The sequence below is a fragment of the Rhinolophus sinicus genome, chromosome 7 (genome assembly GCF_057876585.1).
Source record: "Rhinolophus sinicus isolate RSI-liver-muscle chromosome 7, RSI-T2T, whole genome shotgun sequence".
NCBI classification, from domain to species: Eukaryota; Metazoa; Chordata; class Mammalia; order Chiroptera; family Rhinolophidae; genus Rhinolophus; species Rhinolophus sinicus.
The window spans coordinates 405,647-428,310 of record NC_142507.1 but is presented as its reverse complement, the minus strand read 5'-3'; the positions used below and the strand labels follow the sequence as shown (position 1 = coordinate 428,310).

The following is a 22,664-nucleotide window of genomic DNA, read 5'->3' as shown; positions in this document are numbered from 1 at the left end:
TTTCCATTGTGCACAACGTCACCAGTACTTAGCATTCAAAGTCTCTAATTTTAGCCTTTCTGATGAGTGTGTGGTGCTCTCTCCTTTGTTTTACTTTGCACTTCTGGTTAGTAATAAAGTTGGTTACTTTTATTGTTTGTGGCTGTTTAGATACCCTTTCGTTTGTGAGCGCCTGTTGGACCTTCTCACACATTTTTCTGTTGGGTTGTGTTCTGTCAATTGACGCCTACTACCTGGGACGCGTGGGCCTGGGAGCTGCGCGCCACACAGCGGCGGGAGGCCGCCCGGATGGGCACGGGCAATGGGCGCCCCGCGCTGCCCGGGCCCTGGAACCTGGGTTCCGCCCGCCGTTCCCACCCCGGAGCGGCTTCCGGGGCACAGCCTGGAGGCAGGTGTGAGGCTGCGCAGGCGCAGGCGGCGCGCGTGCCGGACCGAAGGCCTGGCGCAAACAACGCGCGGGGCCTGAGACGAGCCCCGCGGCGCCGCCCGCCGCCCCCCCACACGCGTTTGCACGGCCTCCCCGATGCTGCCCTTTGGGGACGCGGCCTTCATCCGAGTAGAGCCCAGTTTGCCCCGCTCCTTCGTGGCTGGTTGGTAAGCGGTCCTTCCGAGCGTGGGGCGCTGCCGGGATTGTCGGCCGTCGCCCGCCCACCATCCGCGCTGGGAGGTGGCAGCCTGACAGGGTGCACTCGTCACCGTCAGCCCCAGGAGGCTGGCCTGTCACTACATGTGAGTGTGACGACTCAGCCCAGTTACCGAATTGGTTTCCCGGACGGTGCCCAGGACTGAACGCCCAGCCGGGAGCCGGCGCTGCTGGCCCGGGACCGAAGGCCCGGATGCAGGCCCGTCCGCTTGGGCTCCTTCCGCGCTGTCATGGTGACAGTGTCACGGTAACAATCAATAGCTATTGCCCTACAGATGAAATGTAGGAAACCTCTATGTTCCTCCTGTTCCTCTGGAGAAGATCTTTGATGAAGAAATAGTTCATGTCACTTGGGTCAAAAAATATTTGATATGTCGGGTTTTTTTTGACATTTCTTTATGAATCTTAATGTCAGAGGCACCTGTTCATTTAATGAGGCATCAATACTTCACAACCAGGCAGCTTTAAGTTTGTTTTAGGTTTCTTAGGCTGAAATAATTTGAGCATCCTACATCTCCACCGGGATTGATCATGCGTTATATGCCCCCTGACTTTTTGAGGAAGAAACGAAAATACAAGAGGTTAGAGTAATGTTCTTTATTCTTAGTAGTTCGATCAGCCTGAGGTCACTGCTTCCATTCACATAGTAGAAGGAACGCCAGTCTACCACACTCACATCATTTCATAAACATTGTGGCATATCTCTTTTCTGATCATTCTTGGGGGAAAGAGATACCTCACTTTTTTATTGTCATTTCTATGAACTGAGAAAATCAGTCCTGAACTGGTAGAATGCTGACGTTCAAATTGATGCAGAACCAGTAGCCCTTTGGCGCTTACGATAAGTTCCACACAGACACGTCTCTCATAGCTTCCTTCTTCACAATCAGAACAGAAATCACCAACCACTGTAACCTAAATGGGATGGTCTAGCTACAAATAGGTGAAACTGTGACATGAGTGGGGGTCAAAAGAATGTTTGAGAATCTCCCTTGATAAATAAGATAAATGATTACCATAGCATTTCTCTTCAGATGTTATTTTTAACTCATTTGAAACTATTTGTAGATAGAAATAGAACTATTTTGAGTGCTGATCTCAATATGAAATATAGAATTCACAGAATACACAAAATTATTGGTAATACAACATTCAACAGTCAGGGGGCTATGAATTTTACATTAAAATTCAGTTATGTAGTAAAAAATAGAGTTATAGCTAGAAAAAAATATTTTCACAGGCAGCAGATACTCTCAGTGGAAATGAGCAATTCCACACAGAAAGAAAATACAGGAAGTATGCAAACTAGACACCAGGAAACTTGGTCTATATAATTTAATCAGATTACACAGAATAAGACATAAAAACAGCAGTGTACTAGAGTAACTATAATTTGCAACACACGAAAACAGTTTAGAAAATGGGTTAAGGTTATACTCTGACAGTGGGCTTGTTGGAAATAACAGACATAGAATCAGACAGATTTATGCGTCCTCTGGCACTGTCTTTCTTTGTCAAATCAGCTTGAACCAGTAGATGGGTGTGGATTCAAGCATGAAGTGTTGTTGATTGATTCACTAAATCTTGTCTGGTGAGACTGTTAACCTCAGAGAGCCACAATTAACTATTGATTGACATTTGGTATTTTCGATGCAAAAGCACATTTCCTCCTAATAATTGGAAATAGAGCATAGAACTATTTTGTGGAACAGACCTATGATTGTCTGAAATAATGCTTCAGTGAAAAATGTGCATTTATACATCAGAGACTAGAATTTTAGTTCTGGTAGAATTTTTAGGGAAATCTTGTCCAGCTATATTTATGAAAGCAAGAATATGTTAGGTTGTTTTTTTTTAATTGGGTGTATTGACTGGCCTAAGCATAGACAATCTCCTTTTCAGTCATGTGGTTACAAAAGCTGTACATTACGAACAGTATAGAAACAAGCTGAAAAGATTGTGCCACACACCCTGGACAGTTATCTATACGTAATTAAATTTGCAGATATAAAAGAAAATACAGCCTACTCCCTTATAGTGCAGTTACTTTTTAGATACAGTGTATCGCAGTGAGTGGCCCTGGTCACCAACTCTAGTTGTCCCCAGCACAGAGAATGAGCGCGAGGTCTGTCCGGTACAGCTTGCCCCCATCCGACAAGGCCATGATGCTCTTCTTGTATGTGGGGATGTTGTTTATATCCAGATCCTACACAGAACACAGATGGCATTGTGGTCCAGTTAGACATGGAAGGTAGGTAACCATGGCCACGGGATAAAATGGGACACGGAAACTGCTCAAGCCATTAAGAAAAGAGCTGGATTACATTCTTACACAAATGTGAAGAGTCATAAGGTTGTCTTTAGAATCTATTGATCCCAGTTACACTGATTTAGGCCGGTACCAAATCAGGATAAGAACTGAAATCTACTTCTGCTTCTCTATAAATGTTTAAAGTAAATTTCCAAAAACGGATGTGTGGTTGCTTCTGGATGGATCTATAAAATCTACTTAAGAAGTAAGTGGCTCAGTAACTAATTACCTGTTTATTCTTCTCACACAGATCCTTCAGTAAAGCATCGAGTTCATGTTCATCTATGTATCCATTGCCATCCTGAGGGAGGAGAAGCAAAATAGGTACGACCAACAGTATCGCAGGGAGGGGAGTGGAGCGGAATGGAAGGAACTGACATCCTTAGAAAATGTGCTTCCTGCCTCCCTCCTGGGCAGGTATTCTAACGCCTTAGGTCAGACCCTCAACATTTCTAACTGCTCCAGAGTTCCAGAGTGGATCTGAATTGCCTCTCATTGGACACCTTACAGTTGTAAAACACTTTGAACTTTTCGAAGTGCTTTCACATTTAATACGTCACTGCATGTTCACATCACCTCCTGCTGAAGTGAAGGGTCACCAATGTGTTCATATGAGTGGAGATGTGGAGGCCTGGGGAGGCATGGGACGGGCCTAGTGTCACACCGGATGCTGGCAGAGCCCACAGAGGCCTGGTTTGTCCAGGAGAGAGAAGTTAGAACAAATAAAGGAGGTTAACTAGTGACCTCACAAACAGCCTTTACATACACACCATGTTACCATCTGCCAGGTTGGGGGATGGGGATCTGCTGGGTATTTTTATCCAGATTCATCCGCATCCCACCTGCAGAGTGGGTAGTATTGTCTCTTGTTTACAGAGTGAGGAAACTGAGGTTCAGAGGAGTGTGGTGTCTTATTCAAAGCCTCACAGCAGGTAAGTCGTAGCTTTGGATTTGAATCAAGATTTGCCTAATTTAGGACATAATACAATATGTTTCCTATGAGAAAAATGAATAGCTGGGTAATTTTAATAGCTCATGTTGCTTCTAATAAACCCTTGAGTTTGAGGATTTTTCCCTTAGTCACTATTTTCTAAATTCTTCTAAAGAATTATACTTAGCAAACTTTTACCTGATCATATAACTCAAAAGCTTTATTGAATTCTTTCCCGCACATTTTGATTCCCTAGATGATAGAGAAGAGAACAAAGGTTAAAACACAGCTATCGTATTTGATCGTGTTTCTCTTGGCAACTCTCCCATACTCTAACTTTTCAAGGATAGTAGTATTTATGCTAGAGAAAAAGAGAAATACCTGAAATTTAAGAAGAAAATTCTCCTGCACTGGTAGTAACCTTTTGAGAGAAAAACATTACATGAATAGGTTAAATTTTTGATAAGGATCAGCTTATTATAAGAATATTTGCACAGTCCCTAAACTCACCTGGCCATCTCAGTTAATTCCAGCTTCCCATCATTATTTGAATCAAATAATTTCAGCTGAAAGACAAAATGTCATTGTAGCCATTGAACGATTTATTGCTTGAAGGAGAAATTCAAAATAAAGCAGTTCAAGTTATCAATTACAGAAAAGTCTAGAAGCTAGCATTTATTAACCTTTCAGTGCAAATTTTCAATTCTATAACTTGTGTCATTACCAGAGATTCTCAGAACAGTTTAGAATAGTTGAACAGTAACAGTGATCTTATCAAGGCTTCTAGACTATTTTCTTGCAAATATGTGTGTATATGTATCAAGATGTGGAGAGACGGTGTCTAACAGTACATTATAGCACATCGTGATTCTCCAAACAAAGATACGAAAATAAATATTTAATTTGTTTTTCTCTTTTAGAGCATAGCAGGGCACACACAGGAGCAATGGGCAGATACTATGAATAAATCCTTGGAGATTAGAACTCTTGGATGCCACACATTCTGTGAAGCTCCCTACCTGCCCAGTGCACGTAAGTACACGTCACACACCAGACATACCCAGTACAAACACTTATACACCTGCCCCGGGAGGAAGGCATGCTGTTAGAAACTAGCAACTGCTGCTGTACTATATTAATTAGAAGGGTTATGGATGGGATATAGTAAATGTATCAAATATGTACATTAAATATGAGAAAACCATTATTTTTGTTCATAAAGGAAGGAATATGCTCAGGGTCATAACGAAGATAGGTGTAGTGAGGCCTCTTTAAGGAGAAAATGAAGGCATGCTATGGTTTGAGCTGTTCTCAGAACTCTGAGTCAGAGGCAGATTCAGGGTCTGGTAGTGACACATTTTATAATTCATTGACTATAAGTTCTAATATTGTCACACTGTCTACCAAGACACTGGACACCAGATCACACAGTTTAGTGCCCATAGGGAAATATTTCTCCACATATATATTTAAATTTTAATTAGTTCTTGATTAATTTGCTTCCCAGATTTGAACTGGTTTACAATATTTAATCAGATATGCCAGGCCAATCCAACAGGGGACAACTCCCATCTGAGTGGTTTTAAAAAGGCTGCTTCAAACTTCTACCTGGAAAGGAGTCTTTACTTTAAATAGATATCCCTAAAGATTGGCACAAAACAGAAAATTGATAAATGTAGGTTATTGTCCATTTCCCAAAAGTTATTTGGTGTTTCGATCTGCCCACCGTGACACATTTATATGCTGATGCTGTGATAAAGTGGAATGTAATGAGGACACCTCCTTACTGTGAAAACTTTTTTGATTTTTTTTTAAACTAAATATTAGCCCTCCTTTTAATAAATATCACTGTATAGTGAATAAAGCAGTAGTTAAGTTCTAGTGTTGTTCCCCCGACTCCACCCCCACACACACATAAAAGTAGGCTGACAGGCTGAAAGAAAACCTCAGTCACATCAACTATAATCAAACCCTGTATAAAATTATTTCTCAGGGTAACTAAAAAGTCTAACTTCTTTATCACTCTTATGTAACAATTTTTATAATATACACTTGTGGCTTATAGGTTATGTATTTAAATCCATGAGATAGGAATTTCCTGTAACTTTACAGTCTTTAAAGCATGTACGTATAAACATGCGTCTGATCTGAATAATAGAACTTTCTGAATTTAAAAACATAAGCAATTAAAATACTGTTGCCAAACTAATGGCCCGTGGCTTAATCAGTTCAGCAAAGACTTTTCCTCATGGTTTTGATGCTGTAATGAGTCAGAATGAGCAAACCACCCACTGGAAATGAATTAACTTCATGGGTATGGAGTTACTGTATCTGGAACTTCATAAATTTATTTGACATTCATCCCTAAAACATTAAGTGCCTTCCTATGTGAAAAGCCATTTTCTTGGCTCTATGATCAGCATCCTACAATAGATGTTGCCGCACTGTTTACCATAGCATGGGGATAAGGCTGTATTTGTATTTCTTCACTCAACCCACCAGGCAGTATTCCAAAGTAACAAGAATCAAAAGGAAGGAGGAAATACCATATTTAGTCGCTCAATGAGTAAGGTAGCTAGAGGTTCTCTTTAAACTCTAACAAAATCTGTGATTTCCTAAGTCATGATAAATGATTCAGAACTTCTATAATAAATAAGTTTTACTGATGTAATTTATGTATCTGTAATGGAGCTTACGTAAGTATAAGTTGTATAATTTAGTGACATAATTACACTGGCTTTGTAAGAAAAACAAGGGATCTTTCGGTGGATAAAAACTCATAGCTCCACAGAAAGGAAGTGCTCTGGTGTTGAGCTTTGAAGCCCAGGCCTAAGCATTGAGCCTCACAGGGCGGCAGCATCCTTAGTATTTGACTTGCCATGTGAAATGATACCTATGTGATGCGATGCCCACAGCACATCATTTCATCCTCTGCAGCTGTGGGAATGAGTAAGGATGTACTGGCTATAGCCCTTTCAGGATCAGTCTTACCATGAGGTCTGTATATTCAGCCAGTTTTGTATCATCCACAGTCTTGTTTGCTTTTTCCAGCAGGTCCTTCAGAAAGTTCTGTCAAAACAGAGAACACTCAGATAAACTTCATCAATAGCACCCAGTCTGTTTCCACTTCAACATGCCAAGAAATGTAACATCCCAGGCGTGCAAAGAAGCCTCTGAGGGTAGAACTGGGTGAGGCGCTTAGAAGGGAGACAAACCGCGTGGTCCTCCCGGCACTCCAGCAGAGACGCTGCCTCTGACAGGTAGGATGCCTGCCTTTCGCTGAGACTTGCTGTGCCCTAGTCTGTGCCACACTATGCTCTTGATTTCAGTGACAGGAGTATGTGGATTGTGCACTGTGTGTAGGAATCTGAGCAAACGCTTGTGAAAGCAGCCAGCCTAGTGGATGCATTTCTAGGTAATGATACCTTCAGCCAGACTCATGTGGCTCTGCAAGAACGTAAGGGCCCTTCTCTATACCCTCATGCTGTGTGTGGGAAACTACTAGTGAACCACATGGAGATTCGACCCTAATTTCAAGTGTGTCCTGCCCTCATGGCTGTATCTCCACCTCAGCTGATGGCCAATGTGTCTGCTGCTCATCTCAGCGGCAGCCCAGTGGTTAGCGTTGGGCTGGCAGGGTCCACAGCACCTGGGCCACAGCAGATGAAATCCCCCCTCTGAAGGACATGTGAGCATATTAACACAGACATGAATGTGGGAATGATGAAAAAGGTGATTATTAATTTGACAGTTGGCGTTCAGGAGTAAGTTTAAGTTTTTTTAACAGAGAAATAAATCAGAGCTTTACAGCAATTTGCCACAGAAACAACAGTGTAAGTCCGTAGCCTTTCATTTTGTCTAGTGCCAGTCATTTGCACGTCCTCATCTTCTCAGAAAGTGAGCTAACGCTGTGGGGAATGGGGCAGACCCCGTGCTCACACATCCCAGGACTGTGGCTTCGCTCTGCGATGTCTGTCCCCCCGAATGTCCCAGCCCTGCTGGGCTGCTGTCACTTCATTCTTTTCACAAGAGGAGATCTCTTCTTTGGGTCTGATAAATTCACTTTCACTTCAGACATTCCACTTCAAATCCAAAGTGAAATGTGGAAAATTCAAAGTTATCTGTTCAGGCTGAATTTTATTTTTGAGTCTTAGGAGGCTTTTGTCAGAGATTAATTGGGTTAAAAATCCTCATCAGAGACAAAAATGGTGGTCACAGAAATAGCCTGGGAGAAACCTCGGGACGCTGAGATTCAGTCGTGTCTGAGAGCAAGCAATGTTTTACTCTATTATAGATCTTAAAATTAGCTTTCTTGAAAGATCCATTAAAAAAGAATGCCAACTTATCTCCAAAATTCCCCAGAGAGGAGTACTTCTATTTAGAATCTTTTTCTGAGAATAAAATTTAGAACAAAGGAGACCGTTAGAGTATTTTGAGGTCAGTATTGGAAATGAGCTAAGGTTTTCATTATGAACTTGAAATAATTTTCAAAAGAATTTTTTTGGTTCAGTAGGGTACAAACAAAGTAGCTTAACTGTCCCCTTGTGGGATCTACATTGCTGAGGTGCAAGTTTGTTAAAGACATTGTTTTATGGTGATTTCACATTAAAAATGTTTCCATTGCCAAGAGGCTGTAGTTAAATGTGTTCTCAGTGATTTTGCAGTGGTGCTACTGTCCCCGTCCCATCTCTAAACTGTATGTGACTGGAGCCATGCCAGCCATGGCCAGGAAACCTTGTTTATATTGTCATCTCCCCGCGGCAGAGAAGGCAGGTCTCCAGTACCAGAGAAAACCAGAAGAAACCAGATGAAACTCAGCATTATTGCACAGTCTGTCTACGTCCACATCTGGGCTCTTCTCCTAGGCAGCTGCGTAATCTTGAAAAATTATCCAGTTTCTCTGAACTTCAATTTCTGTTTGTATAATGGGAATGATAACACCTGCCTTGAAAATTATCTGTAAGGATTAAATGTTAAAATACAGTTCAAGCACCTAGTACTGTGCCTGTCACATAGTAGGCGCTCAATAAATATTAATTTGCTTCCCTTGTAGTCACCATATCCTTACGACAGAGAAAATAGGGTCTTCTGAGAAGTCTTGGGGTCACTCTAAGGACAAGAGAGAAAGATTCTTTTCTATTTCTGAAAGGCTCGTAAATTATTGAGCTCAGGAATAACATAGTTCATTGTGCCTTGTATTTCACAAGCTCCTTGTATTTTACAAGCAACATCTTACTTGAGCTTTACAATAAATCTGAGAGGAAGGTGGTGTTATTACCCCCATCATAAAGGTATAAAACTCAGAATGATACAAAGATTTGTCCAGAAGAAAGAGCATTTCAAATCTCCTGGCCTCCTCCTTTTATGCCCTCCTCCTCCTCACCAGCTAGCTCCTCTGTACGTCTGTGAGGTGTGAGTGGATAAATTCGTCTGCAGACTCGGTTTCTGAGCAGTCTGGCTGCGTGGTGTCCTCACACAGAAGGAGCCCATTGTCACTGACCACAGGCAGCGTGCGGGACCGTCTAGGGACCTGGAGGCTGACGACCCTGGGTCTGACCACTGTAGCCCTGGGTCTCACTCCTGGGGCACTCAGCGCACAGCTTCCCTTCTCTTTAGCTTTTCCTCACGGGTCATGCTGATGTCGCAGAACTCAGGCGGACATTACGTAAGGTGGTGTGTGTGAAGTACCAGCTTACACTAGGTGTCCAGGCCTTGTTTCTTTTCCTTTCTCTTGAAAGAGAAATCTATAGAGGTGTTTAATTTATGAACTAAAACGTCAAATTTCAATGAAAAGGAGTGGCCTATTCAGCTTAGTCTATCATTCGATCTATCTATCTGTCTTATATAACAATTTGTGTACACCACAGAAAATGCTAATTTCTTGTGTTGCTGAAGAGAATTTCAAGAAGTACTTGAAGTTCCTTTTTTGATCTGATGCCTCATTAATGATGTGGAAAGTGGGTGATAATGTTCCACTGCTCAACATTAGTTTCTTTTGTGGAATTTTTTCAAAAAGCTATGAAATTGATAACTGTGTTTGAAAGGAAAAGCAGCACAAGTTTTAACCGCTTACCTTAAGCTCCTCGGTTTCTATGAAGCCACTGTGATCAGTATCATACTTTCTCCATGTCTGCAAGTAATTTGGGACAAGGAAAAGCAGAACGTTAAAGAAAGCCAACGATCTCCCAACTGTGCGCAGCGCTGTGGGCCGTGCCGGGCAGCCGCCCTGCGTACCTTCATGAACTCCTCGCAGGACTTCAGCTGCTGGCATCGGAACAGCAGCAGGAAGTTCTCCTCTGTGGGCAAGACATGGGCCAACTGCAAAAGAGCCAGACAGCTGTCATAAGTGCCAGCAGAAGTCGGGCATTCCCACCGCTCGGCCTGTCTGGGACACAGGAGCGGTCCATTGCCCATTGAGACTGGGAGAGGACAGACCTAGGACCCACCCAGTTCCTCACCCAGCTCTGTTCCTAGAGAGCCACTGCGGCCCAGGCATGGGTGCCCGGTGGGCCGGCCAGTGGAGTGCCGCAGCAGGCCTGCAGAGGGAGCTCGGATACCAGACGTCTGGGCCCTGCTCATCTGCTGGACATGGGTGGCTGGACCCCTTGCTCTGCTCTGGGGAGCACAGCAGCCTTGCTCATCTCAGGGCACATGGGTCGGGGCACTGGGCCATACATTCCATGTGGGAGGAACACAAATGCAGGGAAAGCACAGCCCCATTCAGAGGAGGAAACCTACTAACCACACAAGGGGAGATGACCAAAGACAGGGAACTGTAAGGCGGTGGAGAGAGGTGGAAAGACAGCTTGTGGTGAGCAGTGGAAACTGAGGCAGGTGGGGAAGACCAGTTCTCAGATGGCTGGTTTCTGCTAAAAGCACTTCCGGGACTGGAGTCCAGAGCTTGGGCTTATTTTGAGCTCCATCTCGGACTCTATGACATTCATCCTTAGGTCTCATTTCATAACTTCAGTGCTCCTTTCGTTAAAAGAAGCAAAAGGGCTCCGGCTCCCATTTTAAGATGAGTATAACTATATCTCATGTGCGGGGAGGGAGGAAGCTGGATTGATGGCCCCATGGCATGCGCGGATTCTATTCCTGGCGCAGCTGCTAATTAGCTGTGGTCCCTGGCAACTCCCTCAGCCATTTCCACCCTCATCACTAAAATAGGGAGTTGAAATAGCATCCAGTGTCTCCTAAATGCTCTGGGTTCAAAGGACTGAGCGTCTGTTAGAATCGCCACAGCGTCGCATTAAAGGCCCATATCACGTCCCCTCCCATTTCCACAGCTGGGGAACCCCGAATGCAGACAGGGACCCTCGTCCCTGCATTCCAGACCAAGACCCTAGGTCTAGATTAAACTCAAAAATTAAGTTCTATAAATTATAGAAAAGACTGTCACACTTTCTGTACATTTCATGCTTTTAAGTCCACTAAAAATTTTAAAACGTGATATAAAATGTATCATTCTACCGCACAGCACGTAATTTCAACTTCTCTATGCCTGCATAAAATGTCCTTTAACTTACCTTGTTTTTAGATCTTTGAAATAATATCTCCAATTGGAACCATTCAGTTTCTAGGCACCACATGTGAGGGTAAAAGTAAGGGGTGGGCCAAATATCGTATTCGAATACTTAGTATGGCTCAGTCAGAAAACGTGTTATTTCTGTTGAACAGAAGCCACTAGTTGGTTGTACATGAGCAGAAGCGTTCATTTAGGAAACTGGAAATAGTCAAAGCCAGCCCTTCCTGTATTTATAGGTATTTGACATACACTTTGCAAACTTTTGGTGGACCTCCCCCTAGACCATCCGTGTCAGGAGGCAGAGGCTGTTGTCTGCGTCCCCCAAGTGCTCCGTGGGGCGCTCAGTACCTTAGGGGCCTCACAGAAATGCGTGTGGTTTGGTTGATAATTGTAGTTCATAAAAATACCTACTTAATGCTATTTATAGTCATTTGTTTTACTATTTTCATTGCAGTTTTCTATATTACTTGGATTTTAATGTGTCTACTGTTTTGAACAAAAAAAGATTTTTGTCTTAAAAAATTCTACTTATCAAAATCCTCTGAATACCTGAAAACAGAAAAAGTAAAAGAACGAGCTAGTAAGCAGTGACCAAATGTAAAGTTAGACAATGTGAACCATCCTTGTTTAAAATGAAAGTTCATACAACTCACACAGAGTTCAGAGACCTCCCGCACGTCACGCCTGGAGATGGTAAGTCACCCTTCACAGCTCGTGGGAGCGAGCGTCTCTTTGCCCACGCCGTTTGGTCCTGCTCGGTTTATTTTATATACATATGCACACATTCAGCCTCTTAATTTCATTGAACTGTTACTGTTAAGCTGAATACAGCACCGTCCTATTTTACAGGCATTAGAAATGAGCCTTGAGCAATAGTAGGTTACAGTAAGACACACCAGCATGAAAAAATGAGCAATAACTGTGTGATAGGATGTGGCTGTAGTGACCATGGAGAGACCACCTTTCACAGGTGTGCGTCATAGCATGGAGGGCCCGTGCTCTGCCTGTCCCCCCGCTGTGCGTTGAGACGTGGTGTCCAAATCTCAGAGCTGGGCACACTCGCTCTCCAGCTCTGTGTCAGACTGCGTCGCCCAAGGCCACGTGTTAGGCGGGGCTGCTTTTTTCTCAGATCTGCTAGGTCACTGCTGTCCATACAGGTGTCCAGTGACCTGTTCCAAGATTATTGGTGATTCCTTAGTCCTCGGGCTGTCTGCCTGCTCCTTTGTGAATCCCCAAAATGTTTTCCTGGGCTGTAGGAGAGTGGACAACGGCAAGGGAATGAGTGAGAGGCAGACAGCTGTGGCCACCAGGGGGCGCCATCAGGATTCGTGTCAGACTGGTGGCCTGTCCCCAAGCCTCTTCTTCCTCGCCCGACCACCGTGCTGGTGTGTGCAGACCTTGAGGATGGGGTCTGTGCCTCATTTACCATTTCTTTCCCAGCACCTGCCACAATTTCAGCAAATATTTTTACTGAGCCCGTGAATGAAGCTATTGACTCTTGGTCTAGAGTCAGTCAGTGTAAGTGGGGACAGTGTTCCTTTGGAGGTATTACCGAGCTGTGGGGAGGGGTTGGAGTGGACACTGTGACCTGCCATCTGGAGCTCCCTTCAGGTGCTGGCACTGTTGCTGTGGCCTTGGCTGTCAGTTCTCTTTGGGAGTACCTGGGCTGAGGACAGTTTGTCCCCAAGGAGGCTGCATCCCATGACTGACCCATGAGGACAGATGATGCCCAGCCCTGCCACTCAAACCTTGGAACATCTCTGGAGGGTGATGCCAGTACCTGAGCACACTGTCGGGTCCGCTGACCGGTGTGGGGACTGTCAGGCAGCGTGTCCCTCTCATTTCCCTTCCACGAGTGTAGATCCCACGGGCACTCCGAATAACGCCCCTCACTGCCATCCTCAAGTAAGGTGTGCTTCCCCGGGTACCCACCTGTGGCAGGGGGCCTGGTCTTTCCACACAACCAGCACCACATGGAGCCCTGGCAAATGTGTGCAGCAGGTGGGCACCCTCTGTGGGTGGCCGGGCTGTGACTCAGACCTACTAGGCGCATGCGTGCCCGCTGCTGGGCATTGCGTGGCTGCTAGGAAGAACCTTACAGGGAGGCAGATCATCAAAGCGCAGGAGACAGCGATGAAGCCAGTACTGTGCGAGGACCACTCTTCTGGAAAGGCACCTGAGCGGGGAGCTGGGGCGCCCCCTGGCGGCTTCCTGACCTATACCCTGACCTCTTGCGCTCGCACTTCCATGGGACCTAGAGACACTTACTACCCATGACAAGTGCAGAATTTGGAGGGCAAATAATCTTCTTATGTGCATTTAAGACTCTTTGAATTGAATAATTTGAATTTGACAAGTTATATAAGAAGCGGCATCCAGAAGACTCCAGAGTCGACAACCAGCTAAGGGAAGTGTCTGCACTTCATGTGAGCGCCAGAGAAGAAATTCCTGTTTTCTGCTAAATCACTCAACTTCCTCTGTAATTATTGTAACAGGCCTTCTGTGCAATAGAGCCATTAGTCTGAATAAAGAACTTCTGACTGTTGTGATATTTGTTAATTAGCTCAGAATTTCACTACTCTTGTTTTAACTTCATATTAACAATCTCTTGGTTGCTGAACTATGTTTGTGTGGATTTTAAATCTATTTAAAAACATGAAATTAAACACTTCAGAAGAAAGCGCTCTTTCTATATGTTTCCAGATCACAAAAGCATGTTGTTGCAGCATCTCAGCCAACTTCATCAGGACAGAACACTGAAAAAATACCTACTGTATTGTCTGATCTGTTGCACAGCATGTCTGAGTTAGAGCCAAGTCAGTGTGGTCTGTTTCCCACAGAAGAGCTGCCGGCATTTCGTTTGCTTTACCCGCTTAGACTATGAGCTGTGAGTCACCTGTAAAATGGGCGTAACATGTAGGCAAATCCTCCCCGTGTGCAGCAGAGCTCAGAGTGCTTGATGGCAGGGACCAAATACTGGTGCGGGACGACATGGGCCTTTCTGCTCCTTCATAACTGGCTGGCATCTGTGTCTCATGTTCTAATAGGATTTCTTAGCAAGTGACATCATAGGTCAAGTTTGAAAACAAAGGATGAGCTTCATTTAATACAACTTTCTGGAGACACTACAGGGTACATTGAGATCAGGCACTGCCCACGCTCCCTCTCCTCATTTTCTACTTATGATCTGGAGCTTTTGGTTTCTTTCTCCCCAGGATGTTCAGAGTGTCTCCTTGCTCTCTTCACCGCTGCTTAATACTGGGACAGCTTTAACATTCAAAGGACCCACTGGGCAGTCTCTCTTGCCTGTCATCTGGTGGGTGGGCGTGCTGACTCTCCCCAACTAATCACCTTGGCCCCACATCCGGAGCCTTAGATGACAACTTAGATTAAGGGAAAGAGTTCTGGAGTCCGAGGCAGGTCTCCCGTCAGGGTTTCCTCACTCCCTCGCCGTGGGAACACCAGTCAACCTTCTGGGCTTGAGCTGCTTTGCCCTTAGAATGTGGAATTCGGGCTAGTTTTTTCCAAGGGTCCCATCTAGCAAAAAGGTCCATAAGAACTTTCTCTTGGGTTCTTCGGTGTCTCACTTCTCTCCCGTTAACTCTTTCTGTTCAGCTGATCTCTAAGTTCTGCCCAGATCACGTCCCAAGTGCTTTGGCCAGATGCCCGTCTGCACTTTGACTGCCCTGGCCCCACGGGCTAAGCCTGAAGCCTTGCCATGAGCAGCCAGCTGAAGCTGAGAAGGTTTTCTTTTCATGCAGAAAGTGCACAGAATACTTACTATTTAAGAAAAAAAAAAAAAAAGGCAGAGTAATTTAGAGAAACATGGCTGGGTTCCGGTGTTCCGTCACTTATTTCTTATTTTTTCTTTGACTTTAGACATTTCTATTGAAGTCTCAGGTTCCCCAACTCTAAAATAGATCCTTATTTTATATTTAGACTTACTTTAGCTTATTGTTATGAGGGTCAAATGAAAGAACGTATTTGAAAATACTTTATAAGTTGTGTAATGTCATCCTAATGTAAATTGGTTCCCTTGTTACTGCTGTAAAAGTTCCTCGATTCTTCATTTCAGCCTTCATTCACTTCTTCACCCTCTTCTGGTCCTGTCTTTCCTGACATAGGAAACTTTTCTTCCCTCCAAAGTTTCTTATCTCAAACTTCTGGGGAAATTTCTTTCATCAAATCTCCAGGACAGTACATCTGCTGATCACCCCAGCCTTTCATTCAAGTATGGCCTCAAATTCTAATTCATAAAGGATTAGACTATGTCATGTAAAGGAAAACCTGGGTTCAAAATAGGCTTATCCATCTTGTCCTTTAAGAATGTAGGATCCGTGTAAATCAGATCCATGCCATTTATATCCTTGTACAACCTAGCATTGCTGGCAAAGTTCAGTCAAATAAATGTTCAACTGGTTAGGGTCCTTCAAGGTGAAATATGTTAAATATAAGGCGACACTCTTTCCTCTGCTAGAATTATAAAGCACGCCAAACTCTGAAATAGCCACAACAATATTCACACTGATTTCAGAATTTCCAACTAGTTTGGAATAGGTTTACCTATCTCATTTGTGATCATTTTCAAGTTCTCTTCTTATCCTTCATGATTCCAGATCTTATTAGGTGGCCTCTTTGTCAGTCCGTAAGTCCCATTACTATAAATTTATTTCCTTATATAGTAATGAGTTTCCCACAGGCAAAGAGAAGGTGCATACTCCAGGGAGATATTTTAATGACACAGATAATAATAGTCTGTCCTTCCCTAACTCCATCTGTAGTAGCTGTTTAAAAATAAGTGTATTGCACATTAACATCACAGGTGTCCTGTGAGATCAATTATCTGAAAACCAGGTTAGTTCTCGGAACCAAAGGTGAATTATAACTAAATGTTGACAGCCAGAATACTTCACAATCTAGTACACTAAGAGCGTTATATATGAAGAACGTAATTATGCCTATGATTTAGCATATTTTAAAATATGACCTTATTCATTTTCCTGAAAGCTGTCCACTCAATTTCTCTAGTAGAAATAGAGATAAAAATAGGTTGCAGAGATTTTAAAAAGTAGCCGAGACACTAGCATTTGGAAAACGAGAAAGGTACCGACCACTTAGTCTCAAATCTAAGACTGTAGAATAATTGATATATAATCAAAGTTTGCTTCCTTGATTTAGAGACAGAAAAAGTTGCCCTCAATTAGAAAAGTCACTGTGAAAAGATAAGATCTGACACCCACATTTTGAACTTCTAGACTCAGAAGGAACCTATACCTGTAACAGATCACAACACACCACTCACCGTAGTTAACGTCTTGTGTTTATCCTAAGGCAAATTTAACACAGAATTTCAGAAACCAGGATGCTGCTTTTTGCCATGACATCGTCACAGAGACTGCAAAAATTTTATGTTTTAACAGAAAAGTCTATAATGTTAAATGAGCAGAGAAACCAGTGAGCCGTGCACATGGCAGGTGTCACAGTGAAATGCGGCAGGTAAGGTAAAGGGACGGGTGGTGATGACCCAGCGTTGGCGACACGGCCTCTAAACGGCAAATCAGTTCACTTCTCCAGGTGTCAGTTTCTCGTGCGTTAAACCGAGGCTCTGGAATTGGCAAACTCTTAGATCCCCTTCATTTCAAACGCTTTTTGATTTTATATTTCTGACCAGAAGATATAACCTGGGACCTAGGCAAAGCCTCTCCGAATGGGCCTTGCTATACCATGTTTGAGCTGGATACAACTCAGAGGCTCACCTCACGCCGCCATTTTTCCTCCCACACATGAACTCAGCAAGTGAAAATCATATGTTAAAACTGTCAGAAAAATGTATGTTTCTTACCTCTACAATTCCTATTTTTCCATCATCTCTCTGCCCATACTGATCCACAAAAGTTTTCATCTCAGGTGATAACTCCTAAAATTATATAAGAGCAAGTAAAAATTCTGTAAAAACAAACAAAAACCCAAACCCAATTATGCTTGTGATAGTGTTAATAACTTATTGCAGAGAAAAACTGGAATTGGAACCATTCAGAATTATGCATACTGATGAACTATTCTCATGAAAATTAAAGACACAGCTGATATATAGTATTTGCTGGTTTCAAATGAAAGAGTTATAATTATGATTATCATTTCTGAATCAATCATGATTTATCTTCTATTATTAGTTTTGAGAAAATGCTATCCTTTCAAATGTAGTCAGAATTATTCAGTTCATGACCTTTAGTGAATGTGAATGTAATGATCAGTGTTAAAGGACTTTAACCACTGCTTGCTTCAGGAAGGATTCTTTCATATTGCTGCACTAATTGTCCTTATTCTAGTATCTTTTATCCATGGAAGGTAATAATGTATGTTTTCAGTTTGGACAAGCAAAAATTATGGAGCGTTGAGGAGTGACTCATTTTTAAGCAGTGTTTCCAGCACACAGTGATATTCATTAATTAAGTAGGGAAGTTAAATAGCCGAAAATGTCTGTCAGATGTAAAACCAGCTTCACCAGTGTGTACTGCCATTGGAGACAGAATCTGATGACCTTATTTTAGGCCACTTATTATATATGTTTAGGGTCTTTGCCTGCAAGATTAATGTAGGGAGCAGTTTTCCAGTGTTTCCTTGTTTTCTTGATTTCCTGAGACGATGTTCTTTCTCTTATGAACTCTAGTGCAGGAAGACACGTTTCAGAGTGACACGGTGAGTGCTTTCATCTCATTTGGGTTCCCCCTGAGTCTGTTCTACTACTTACATAACCTCTTCCTATATTGTCAGACTTGAGAGCTGCAAGCTATAAACGAACGATCTGAACGCAGAGCTAGTATTCAGGAGGTTGAGTGTAAGTGCCCCTTGGGTCTCCAGCCAGTTTCAAGCAGTCCTGTTGCAGTAACTGAAGCCTGTTTACAATAGTTCAACCCTCACTCACGTCCTGCTCTGTGTCCTTGGGAAAGTGCACTATGGTCTTGGTTTTTGTCCTAACTAAAAAGAGGGGGGGTATTAGCTACCACACGTCAGCTCTAGGGGTTATACTTTAATGTAATAATATAGTTAAATGTAAATTAAGGGCTATAGTGAGGGTGGATTCTTTACTACTAGTTTTACGTAATCCTTCATAAACCAAAGTAAATATTGTAGAACTGACGTAACAGTAATTAAGCGATTTAAGTATAATGTGTCTTTAAAAAAAATCTTCTAATGTAGATTACTTTCAACTTGCATGTCTTAAATTTAACCATAGCAACAATTGTAAGAAAATGAAAGTGGCAATAGTGGGACTATAAGTTGTTATGTTTTTTTACACATACCTTAAAGTAAACAAAAAACAAAGCATCAGTCCTTAACTCTGAAAACCGTATAATACCACTGGCTTAACTAGCAGATTTGACCTTTAGTTTATGAACTTTCTGGGTGACAATGTGTTTTAAACAGTGCAAAACATGATGATGATGATAATAAACTAAAACTTTCTAATTTAATGACTAAATACCATGTTTATTGTAAAAGGGTAGAAAATATATTGGGTGATTATGTTTAATTAATGTTATATTTGCTTATGGTTAATATTCGTGCACATTTTTGAGATGTCACACTGTCCACATGACAAGTCAATATTTCCATTAATGCAGTGAACTCTGTTATCCTAAGGCCTGAAACGCTGAGACATCTAGTTAATAGGGGCAATCTTTATGCTCTAAAAAAAGAGAAGAAATGTCGTAAAAGGCTGTAAGCAGTGGTGCCAGTAGTATAGTGAACTGTTTTTCTAGTACATGAGCCTCTCAATCCAGATCTTGATGCAAATTTCTAACTATCCAAATACTATATGGATAATCCATAAAAACATTCAGTAATCAAAGTAGTGAGCAGCCTGTTACGGCCCTCTACCTGTGCTCAGGTTTGGTATCATTGGGTTATTATGTAATACAGAGTTTCCAATATTCTAAAATTGGAGTCCAGGCAGTAAGAAAAATAATTAGGCTCTAAAATCTTTAAAACTCTAACATGAAGTCATCATTTACAAAAGAAAAGGTACAAATATTAAAATGGGAAGAGGAAAAGAAAAATCTGAAAAAAAAGTATAGCTTCTAAATATTTGAATTTCTAAGATGAAAAAATACATCTCAATATTAAAATTACTTCTAGAAAAATTAAAATATAATCGTTTGGCTACTGGAAGCTCTTACAAGGTTTTAACTTGAAAATTTTTAGCAAGTAAGGGTTTCCAACCTGATATTTTAAATATATATTTTTTAAATGAGGAAGAGACTTGGTTTTGTTCTGTTAGTCAAAGACACAAGGATGTGGAGATAATGTATAAAATATTTTCTATTTTATCTGATCTCATTCAATTATACTTTCAGATTTATATAATATTAAATCTGGATAAAACAATCCCCAGAGCGCTATCTGGCTTTAAATCAATTTGGTCAATGATTTTAGCAGCTGACAGTTCTATAATGCATTTCAGTACATTTTAGAGGCCTCTGGGATTCTTTTGAATATGTTGTGCAGAGATGTGTATCACACAGTTTTCAGTTTAGATAGTACAAAAATATAACTCTTTTAGTAAATTATATATATGTAGTATATAATAACATTATAATTATATATAACGATACTAGAGGTGGTGATCTGCTAAAGGACCAGACACACCTATATTTCCTCTAAAAATTTTATACACATGCACACACACACACACACACACACACACACACACACAATCTGTTATATAAACTCTTTCTAATGGCAGTCAGAAAAGCCAAAGATCATGAACATCTAACGAGCCCAAATTCAACACTGCCTTCAGAAACGCAGTCTTACATAAATCCCAATAGCTTAGTGAAACTCTTAACCTATTTTACTATATACAATCATCTTATCTATGTTTCCAAGCTGGGTATATTTTATTTTTATGCTGACAGCATCTTTTCTTGACCAAAGGAAGTTATTCAGAATTAGTAAGTTAATTTATGACCAAAGGAAGTCATTCAGAATTAGTAAGAATTGTCATTTATTTAATCAACTAATGGCTTAAGTTACAAATACTGTAATATATCTTGTTTTCAAGATCCTATTAATTGCTTACCATCAGAGTATCATTTTGCTTTTGTAAAACACATTGAATTCTTAAACTTGTTTTACTTTTTACATTTCTAACTTTTGGGTTTTTCCCTGTCTTCAGAAATGAACACCTTTCTTGCTAAATTGTTGCTCATTATCATGTTACAAGTCTTCCAACTTTCCCCCCATTGAGGAAGGTCGTGATAGGTCCTTTTCTCATCTCTCCAACCTCATCAATATCACAATGACAACTGGCAATAGAAAAAGATCCATAATGTGCAGATCTGTTTCCTGACCACCAAGGGGCAGAAATGTTATTTCTACCCCCTCACTTCTCACGCACATAAGTTAAAAATTACCTAACGGAACGCAGTCTCAGATGCTGATCTGCTAGGAGATCTCACGAACGCACACTTTCCTTTTAACACTATTAGAGTTGTGCACGTACAGAAGCTGTACTTGAACGCACCGACTTCAGGTTCACTGTCTTTCCCCTTAGGAAATATCCCCTGTCTGTCTCCCCATCTCTCCCTCTGTTTCCTTTCCTCTCTCTCTCCTTTTCTTTCCCCTCACACAATCTGGAGAGGCGCTCTTTCTCCCCTTTCTCAGTCAATAAATCTTTCCATTCCCTGAAAACGATTTGAGCCTGCTGGCTTTTTATGAAAATGTTAGAATATCTATATTTTAAGGTTGAAGATCCCTTTCGGTCTTTGCAACTTGAACCTACCAGTCCGGCCTTCTTCCGTGCCTGCTGGAGCTCCTGGATCAGATTCTGCAGCTCCTTTCCTTCCAGGTACCCACTTCCTGCAAAGACAGAGGCGCCAGGTGTCAGATGTTCCACTCCAAGTCCCTTCCCTGTTCAGTCTTCGGGACAGGTGTCTTTCCGGCTACCCCAGAAGTTCTGTCCTGCCTGGACCTGGATTAACCCACAGAAGACAAGGCCACGCTCCCCTCACTCGGGGGCTTAGGGATGCTGAGCGAGGCCACAGGAACTTTGAGGAGCAGTGTCCCCAATCCCTGCTCTCCCCCCACTTTCTACTACGACCGGTCTTGGAGATAAAGAAGTTTAAGGTTTGGGGGTTAACATCGAAGCAAAATATGAACTTTCGAGTTGATGTTTCTGTAGCCAGCCGAAAGGTAAGCCTGAGAGCCGGGGGGAGAAGTGAAAAAAAAAAAAAGGGGTCAAGGGGTGGGAGGCTCGGGAGGGAAGGGGAAGGAAGGACGCGGACAAGGGACTTGAGACAGATACGAGAGCAGATAGTCACCGTCAGCATCGAAATGCAGCCAGATCTCGAAAAACTGTGAGGCAGTGATGAGGGGTGACTGCAGGTGGGACTCGGCCATCGTGCCGCGGAGCGCGAGTGTCGGTGTGAGTGCGAGGGTGTCAGCGCGCGCGAGAGGCCGGCCCGGGCGCTGTCCGCGGTGCTGCCCAGCTCGGCGCCTCCGTTCCGCCCGCGCCGCGCGGCGCCCGCATTTATCCTGCCGCCCGCCCCGCCCGCCCGCGGCCCCGCCCACCGGCCTCCCCACTCCCGGGAAGGCGGCTGCAGGGTAGGAGGCAGCAGGTGGGGGTCCTGGCTCAGACACTCGCTTCCCCCGTATTCGCCTCTTCCAGAGAGCATCTCCTTCCTAAATATTATAGTAAAATAACATACGTGGAGAGGTTTTGGTTTTCAGATGGTAGGGGAAAGCTGATGAAGCTGGAACCATCTAAATGATGCTTGTAGTGAGTGTGTGCGTGATTTCTCCAAGACACTTACGCGTTTGAACAAACTCAGGGGAAAGCTTGGCAAGTATTAATTAGGTCAATCTGATTAGTGTAGATATTGAATTTATTGATATCAATAAGCATTGTGTTTTGTAGTTATGAGGCCATCACACGGATGTTTCCTAAGATGGATTATATGACATGCCAACCTGAGAAAGCAGGATTATGCAGGTTTTTTCTGCTTGAAGTACAATTAATTGGAAAGTAATATAATTAAATGACAAAACCTTAAACTGTTAGAGAAGGAAGTCATCTTAGAGCGACACCTCCTTGAGTTTGGGAAGAATGAGTAAACCCACCCAAAGGGAAAGCAAGGATCTGGCCAAGCTCACACCTGAGTCAGTGTGTGACCCAGTCACAGCCCTAGTCAGTGGTCCGAGCACATGTCCCTCTTCTCCTTCCTATGCCAAGCAGTCCCTCTTAAACAATTTT

At 42.6% G+C, this 22,664-nt stretch overlaps 1 protein-coding gene across 1 annotated transcript; it reads right to left on the bottom strand.

The window, feature by feature from the left end:
• Positions 1 to 1,225: 1,225 nt before the first annotated feature.
• CALB1 (calbindin 1) lies at positions 1,226 to 21,931 on the bottom strand. Its single transcript, XM_019726241.3, has 11 exons — positions 21,733 to 21,931; positions 21,195 to 21,271; positions 17,253 to 17,327; positions 10,120 to 10,203; positions 9,959 to 10,015; positions 6,877 to 6,954; positions 4,396 to 4,451; positions 4,267 to 4,306; positions 4,084 to 4,137; positions 3,184 to 3,255; positions 1,226 to 2,849 (listed from the first exon to the last, which is right to left on the bottom strand). Exons 1-11 carry the CDS (start codon positions 21,809 to 21,811, stop codon positions 2,736 to 2,738), a joined length of 786 nt encoding a protein of 261 aa, XP_019581800.1. The 5' UTR covers positions 21,812 to 21,931; the 3' UTR covers positions 1,226 to 2,735.
• Positions 21,932 to 22,664: the final 733 nt, after the last annotated feature.